The following is a 7,381-nucleotide window of genomic DNA, read 5'->3' on the forward strand; positions in this document are numbered from 1 at the left end:
GCCTCTTCCCTACAGCCTGACCTTGGAACATTCTCTGCTCCTCAGTGTCTGCAATTGTACAAACCCCGCATGATGTGAGTATTGCATCTCTGTAAATACAGGTCCAGACCAGTGATTTATAACAAAATTGCAGAAATCCAAAGCCACTAACTCTTTTTCACTTGTATGGTCATGATGTCCAGCCCGTACATTCCTGAAGGAGGCATTTTATATTCCTCCTTTTACTACTGACTTTTGTCTGCTCATCCTGGCTAAAGCTCTTCTGAGTTCTGTCATTCTACAAATGAGGAAGCAACAAATTCAGGCTGGAGAAACCTTCAAGAATGGGGTGGAATTTAAGCTGCTCCCTCAAGGGTGGGCCTGTTTAGATGGGTGGAGAAGAGGGAGAGAATATTCCAGGGTGGAGAAATAGTTTCCACATTATATACTCATTGTGTTTTCATTATGTGTCAAGCATTATGCAAGGTGCTGAGAAACAAACTTATACGTCCCTAACCTTAAGGTCATCCCAGGGTCCACAGACTCCAAGTTAAGGTACTACAGTGCAGGGAGGTGGGCACAAAACATTGCCAGATCAGAGAGCTGGGGGGATGTCAACTCAGTAAAAGCTTCTTGGAGGAGGTGACATCTTAGCAGGGTATTGAAAGATGAGAGATTTATCTAGGCAGAGAGGATGGATGGAGGACCCAAAAGCAAAACAACACAAGTTCTGGGCCCATGGACAAACAGAGTGTGAACAGGGTCTGAAACACAGCCTGGCATCCAGAGCTCATGTTCTTGGCAGCCCTGAGAGGCCTGGGGTAGGAGCTGTGCTGCCTGTTGCCTGAGGACTTCAGTTGAATCTGGGCTGGAGCTGGCGAGGCCCATAGAGGCAGCCCCGTCTGTCCCGGCCACCTCCTTGCTAGTGCCTCAGTGGACTCTCAACCTACCAAGCTGGTCCAACAGGCGAGGTGCAGGTGGAATACCTGGGGCTCAGATATGGGCTACTCCTCTGGCTTCTGCTCCCATTCCCCAGGGTTTGGGTGGGGACACTGGAGTCGATTCCTGGCACATAAGACTAGAGGATCTCAACCTTGCAGAACCAGGTGATTCAACAAATGTTGTATTATTGGCTTTTAAATAGAATATTTGGGTGAATGAAGGATAGTTGTTCATTGTGAGAAAGAAAATAAAAAGTATTGGAAAAAATTGCAATAATAAAACGAATGCATTTGTTTCTCTTTCTCTGCATATTAGTTATCTATTGCTGCATAACACATTAGACCAAAACTGAGCAACTTAGAACAACGAACTTTGATTATCTCACAGAGTCTCTGCTTCTAGGTTCACTCATGTGGCTGTGGGCAGAAGACTTCATTTTTTACCACATAAGTCTCTTTACAGGCCTACTCATAGCACGGCAGCTAGCTTCCCCCAGAGCGAGTGAGCCAAGATAGACTGGGGGGCAGTGGGTGGCAGAGAGAGAGAGCGCAAGTAGAAGCTGCAGTGTCTTTTATAACCTAATCTTGGAAGTGGCAGGCCATCACTTCTGCCATATTCTATTAGTCACGAAGACAATTCTGGTACATTGTGGGAGGGGATACACACGGAATGTGAACACGAGGAGACAGGCATCATTTTAGCAGCTGTATTCATTTTCGAGAGCTGCCAAAACCAACTATCCTTGGTGGCTTAAAACAGTCGAAATTTATTCTTTCTTCATTCAGGAGGCTAGAAGTCTGAGATTAAGGTTTCAGCAGAGCTGTGATCCCTCTAAAAGCTCTAAGGAAGAATTCTTCTTTGCCTCTTCCAAGCTTCTGATGGTTGCCACAGTCCTTGGTGTTTCTTGGCTTGTGGCCGCATCACTCCGATCTCTGCCTTCGTCTTTACATAGTCTTCTTCCCTGCATCTCCTCTGTGTCTCTGTGTCCTCTCCTTTTCATACAAGGATACCAGTCATATTGAATTTAGGTTTACCTTCATCCAGCATGACCTCGTCTTAACTAACTGCATCTGCAGAGACTTTATCTCCAAATAAGCTCACAGACCGAGATTCCAAGAAGGATGTGAATTTGCAGGGGACACTCTTCAATCAGTACAGCAGTCTTCTTAGAGACTGGATCCCAAGCCTTGCAATCCCAGGGTCTGTGATCCTTCTAGGAAAGAATTACCAGATGATTTTTGTTCTCTAAGTTCCTTACCCAGGAGATTCCAGCCACACAAACTCATCACAGCCTTCTCCTCAGTGGCTTTGCTAAGATCTGTTTCCTGATCACTACTACAACAAACCAGAGCAGCAGAGCTCAATTCAGTTTGAATTTAACTCTGGGGAAGTGGAGGCTGAGGGCAATCAGAGATGATGTCTACTCTGGTTACCTCAAGATTAATTTCTTTTCTTGTTATTATACAAGCAGTTGATCTTCATCGTAGAAAAATTAGGAAATGCAGATAAATTAAAAGAATTAAAAGAAAAATCACCTATACTGCCACCACCCTGGCGTTGCTACAATTGAAGTAAACTCTTCCAGACCTTTTTACTATGAAGCAATATATAAATAGGTATTTTTAAATTAAAATAAATCGCAATATATGCCACTTTGTAAGTTGCTCTTCTCAGTATGTCATGAGCACTTTTTCATGGGACTAGAGACCAGCATCTGGGATTTTGATTGTATCTTGGGTTTTTAGAAAAGGATCGGCATGCCCTGCTTATTTTTTATCTTCTGAGCTCGAGCCATTTCCTCTGACATCACCACCTCCTCAGGCCCACAGCAAGAGGATGAGGGTAGAGATAGAAAAGGTAGCATATGACAGTGTCAGGATTAAAGGGAAGGGGGTGGGGCTGGGCCGAGGGCCATGGATCCCTAACTGTATGACCACCTCCCTCTCCTGCACAATGGTGAGTGACAGGACTTCATGTGGAGAGCTACTGATCCTGTAAGGCTCAACTGGGGACAGATTGGCCTGTGGGGCTCAGGGTAACACTGGTCAGTTACCATTAAGTAGGAATGATTCCCACCACTCCCCCACCCAACCCCCATAGAAATATTTTCATGTTATTCCCAGTTTACCCCACATGGTTTTTACAAGGTTCCACAGCAGTAGCACCATCCGGCGGGGGAGGACCATGGACTGAGCTCCAAATCTCAGAATTTACCCAAACTGGGAACCAGAAGAGAAGGTGGCCAGGTGCCCAGTAAGTCAGAGGTGGGGGTCCTGAGAGCAGAGAGAGTGATCGTCCGCCATGGGTCTCCTCCACTCACCCCTCACCCGAGCTGGTCTGCCCAGGGAGTTCTGGGGGGCATATTGCCCTAGTCACACTGCTGGAAGTAGAAGTCTGTGATGGGGGCATTCCAGCCGGCATTGTCGGGAAGCTGGGTGAGTCTGACAGGCTGATCAGCTTCAGGCACCGTGCACAGGAACCAGCCCGGGTGGGCGGCCGACTCGAAGCTGGAGGTGAGCCCCATGTCCCGCCGGTAGAAGGTGAAGCTCTTGGATTCCTTGGCGCCAAGATAGAGCTCCATGATGTTCACTGGCTGCCGGCAGAGGAGGGCAGGGCAGGTGAGGGCAGAAGCAGGGGCAGAGGGAGGGCTGGCCAGGGTCCTTAGGGAGGAGGCAGAGCTGCCATCAACAGAATCCCGCCAGGCTGTCCCACAGCACCAGGGCTGTGGGCTGCCCAGCTTCAGTGGGCTCAGCATCTGTGGCTCAGTTCCCAGTGAGGATGCCCCAAGCTCACCTCTAGTGTTAGAGTCGGCTCCTGCCCCGCCCCACATGACAGGCACTGGCTTCCACCCTGGACGCCCAGGATGACGGGGGACAGGCTGGCATCCAGCCACCGATTGGGGACCACGCTGATCTCTTCACCTGTGGGAAGGAGGCCAGATCAGGGCCCTGGATGCCTTTCCCTCCTTCTGCCACTGGCCTGGGCTCTGGGGCCCAAGACTGCTGTGAGATGGCCTGCCCCCAGGCTGGGCAGAAGGGAGGCCTCTCAGCAGCTGTCATGACATGGCCTCTCCTGTCCACTGGCCCAGAGCGGACATCAAGGCGTGGAAGCACATTGTACCACCTCCACCCCACCCTCTAGTTCAGGGTCAAATCTTCAAGCCTCTATACCCCAAAATAGATGCAACCCCCTCCTTTAAAAAGGTCCGTTGGGTCTCAGGCCTTTTTCTGAAGCCTGTCTTGATGAACCCCCCTTTGGAGGTGTTTGGACAACTTTCTACAACCTGTGAGGCTGCTGAGAGCAAAAGAGGGTCTCATTCCTCTCTGTACATCCCCTCACCACCCACATACATCAGACACATATATGCACACCCAAATACACACACAGATACATGCATGCACACATATACATATACACACATGCTCACACATTCATACCTGCATTCACACATACATGGTTATGCAGATACATTCATGCACACATATGCTTACACATATATGCCTCCATGTACACGTACATACACCAGTAAGCACACACATACACATATGGCCTAGCTGAATATCTACCTGGCATCTGTGCTCAGCAAATGTGCGCCAGGTGGGCAGGTGTGAACTACTTTAGAGAGGGACCTGTTGCAGTGCGTGGGGCAGAGTGAGTAAGCAGGAGGTCCAACAATGCCACCTGTTCTCTGGGTCCCTCCACTCTGAGTGACTGAGGATCTTCAGAGAGCAGAGGGGACCCAGGGTGGAGAGGCAGAAACTGACTCCCATATGAGAAAAAAGGTGTAGAGAGTTTACTTTAGTTCTCTGCTTGGTACTGGCTCCCAGGGAATGCAATGCTTGACCTAAATCCACCTGTAAGGGAATGACAAGACAAGCCTCTTGGAAAACATTCCCACTTCTGCATAGAAGCTTCAGGTGGCCCCAGAGCCTGTGTCTTCACTTTGCTGAGAGGTGCGGTATTTTATTTGCCTTTGCTTAGAGGCTGGTTTGTGCTGCCCGCATGCCTGGGCTCTGTAGGCCTATGCTCATCTGTATGACTACTCTAAGCCCTCTTCAGGTCCCCTCCCCTCAGAGTGTATAGAGACCAAGGAAAGTGGGTCATGTTTCATCACCAACCTTTAATGACCTTCCCTGCATGCAGCCCTCCAGCTAGAAGCTGGTTATTATGCAGATAAAGAACCTTCAATGCCGAGTCCTTCATTCTGAAACATCAGGAAGGGGTGAGGACTACATTAGGGGGAGGGCGTACACTCCAGTATGCCTTCGCTCCAGAGAACACCCTGATCTCAGGCATTTTGTCTCTCTTTCTTCCTACTGTGCCAGAAGTAACAGCACAGCCTTCTCTCCCAGCCCTGCTGGGCTCATGCCCTACCAGGAGGATGACCCCACAGTCTCCCACTGGGGTCTGTGGTTTGCTTCTTCACCCTATTCCACCTTTTCTGCCCCAACCCATCTCCTATTGGAAGAAAAGTTGCACAGTGAGTCAGAGCCCTAGGTTCTTGCCCCAGCTCTGCCTCCAGTGCTGCTGAGTCACAGCAGACAACTCTCTCGCCCACTCTGGGCCGGAGCCTCCCCATTGCTACACTAAGATGATGGGTTGGATAACACCCAAGCTTCTTCCAGATTAAAGCTTAATTCTTCAGTTCTTCAAGATACATGTATTTCTATTTGGCCGTATATTCCTTACTAAGTGAGGAGTTTCTTTCAATTTAAATTTCTTTTATTTTACTTTTCAAAGTTGTTTCTCATCTATGAACTCAGTGGATTTCCTGACATCCTACGAGGAGAAAGATGTATCCTAAAGTGGGTTTCTCCAAAAGTTATATGGGGGAAAAGGAGGCAGTATAAAAACTGGGTCGATACATGGCTAAATATGATTCAACAAGTTGCCTTACTTCAGAAAGTCTCAGAGTCACTCATATGCTGAGCTGTACTGTGGTTCTCTTATGAGAGGATGTAGAAAGGAGAATTCCCTGCATATACTTTATCAGAGAGCTCTACTGTGTAAAGCATCTCCTGGATGCCTCTATGGGCCTCCTCTAATAGAGTCCCATAGAACACACTGTGGGAAGTGCTTTATTAGACTGAGAGAAAGGGCCACTCTCATCCTTTGTTGTAAAGCCCAGAGCACAGCAGAGTGTCTGGCTTGGTACATGCCAGTGGGTGGACAGACTGACTGATGGCCATGGGTTTTGTTTTATTTTTATCCCCAAAGAGCAGCAGGGCAGTAGGAGCACAGAGTGGGTGAGCTGACATTAATTCGCTGTGCTGGGGGTCAACGGCGGAGCTCTGAGCTGGGATCCTGGCTCCCTTTCCCATCTTGGATAGACTTGGCTGCAGCTCTAGACTGGGTGGTTCAGTTGTCCCCCTCAGCATCAGGGAACCCTTGTGAGATGGCTTGCCCCAGTCCTGGCCCTATTTGAAAAAGGCTGGGAAAACTTCTCTAAGAGCAGTGAGGTGCTGGTCACAATTTCCCAGCTGTAATGGCAGCCCCTCCCTTCCTCCCTCCTGCTCAGAACTGGACAACGGGTCTATGCAGAACTCACTTCCCCCAGAGGACCTCCGAACCAGGGCCTCATACACTCACCGGAAGCACAGTGCCCCACTCAGGACCATCTTGAGCTCCACAGGGTGTAGACTCCCCTATTTTGGAATAAACAACAGAAAATCATGGAGAGAGAGGCTGAGCTGGCTGGGGTCTGGGGAGCAAGCAGCCGCACCGAGCCCCCCCAGCCTGTGAACAGCTTCCACAGAGCAGATTCTGGGTCTGGGATAAGGAGACAGCTCCGGCCCCACCAGCGCCCCAGAGCATACCTCAGAATGTTCCTTTCTCCTGGCAGGAACTGTGGAGTCTGCATGTTCCTGCAAGGATGCCTCAGCCTTTTAAGTAAGGCCTAGGGAGGGGCCCTGAAACTGCCAGGACCTGAGGAGGAGCAGGATTCCCAGCGTGATTTCACACCACCCTAAGTCACCAGACACACTTGCTCCTCATTATCTGTCGTGGGGAGGGAAGCTTCTGGAGACAGTTCCTTCCAGCAATTTTGAAGAACTTCCTTGAGGCTTTCCAGCTCTTTGTGAGCATTTGGCTTTTGCATCTCAGGAGCTTCCAGACCCTAAGAGTCAGTGCCCATGGCAGCTCAAGGAAGGCATGACTTTCTTTCCTCCTTGCCTCTCTCCCTTTCTTCCTTCTCTCCATCTTTCATTCACTCCCTCCCTCCCTCTTCCCTTCCTTTCCTTCTTTCCCTCCCCATTTCCTCCTTTCCTCCCTCATTCCCTTTCTTCCTTACCTTTTTCACTCCTTCCTTCGCTCCTTCCCTTCTCCCTCCTTCCTTCCTCTGTCTTTCCTGCCTGCCATTGCCAGGCCTACAGGAGATACTGGAGGTGGGACTCTCCTGCTTAGGGAATGTTCAACCTACATGTTCATTGTAGAAAAACCTGAAAATCCAGATCAGCCACAA

At 49.4% G+C, this 7,381-nt stretch overlaps 1 protein-coding gene across 1 annotated transcript; it reads right to left on the reverse strand.

The window, feature by feature from the left end:
* Positions 1 to 1,214: 1,214 nt before the first annotated feature.
* Positions 1,215 to 7,136, reverse strand: IL36RN (interleukin 36 receptor antagonist). The gene is made up of 4 exons (XM_021925220.2): positions 6,511 to 7,136; positions 5,040 to 5,125; positions 3,715 to 3,842; positions 1,215 to 3,514 (listed from the first exon to the last, which is right to left on the reverse strand). Exons 1-4 carry the CDS (start codon positions 6,537 to 6,539, stop codon positions 3,290 to 3,292), a joined length of 468 nt encoding a protein of 155 aa, XP_021780912.1. The 5' UTR covers positions 6,540 to 7,136; the 3' UTR covers positions 1,215 to 3,289.
* Between the last annotated feature and the right edge of the window lie 245 nt (positions 7,137 to 7,381).

This window comes from Papio anubis, chromosome 14 (genome assembly GCF_008728515.1).
Source record: "Papio anubis isolate 15944 chromosome 14, Panubis1.0, whole genome shotgun sequence".
Classification (NCBI taxonomy): Eukaryota; Metazoa; Chordata; class Mammalia; order Primates; family Cercopithecidae; genus Papio; species Papio anubis.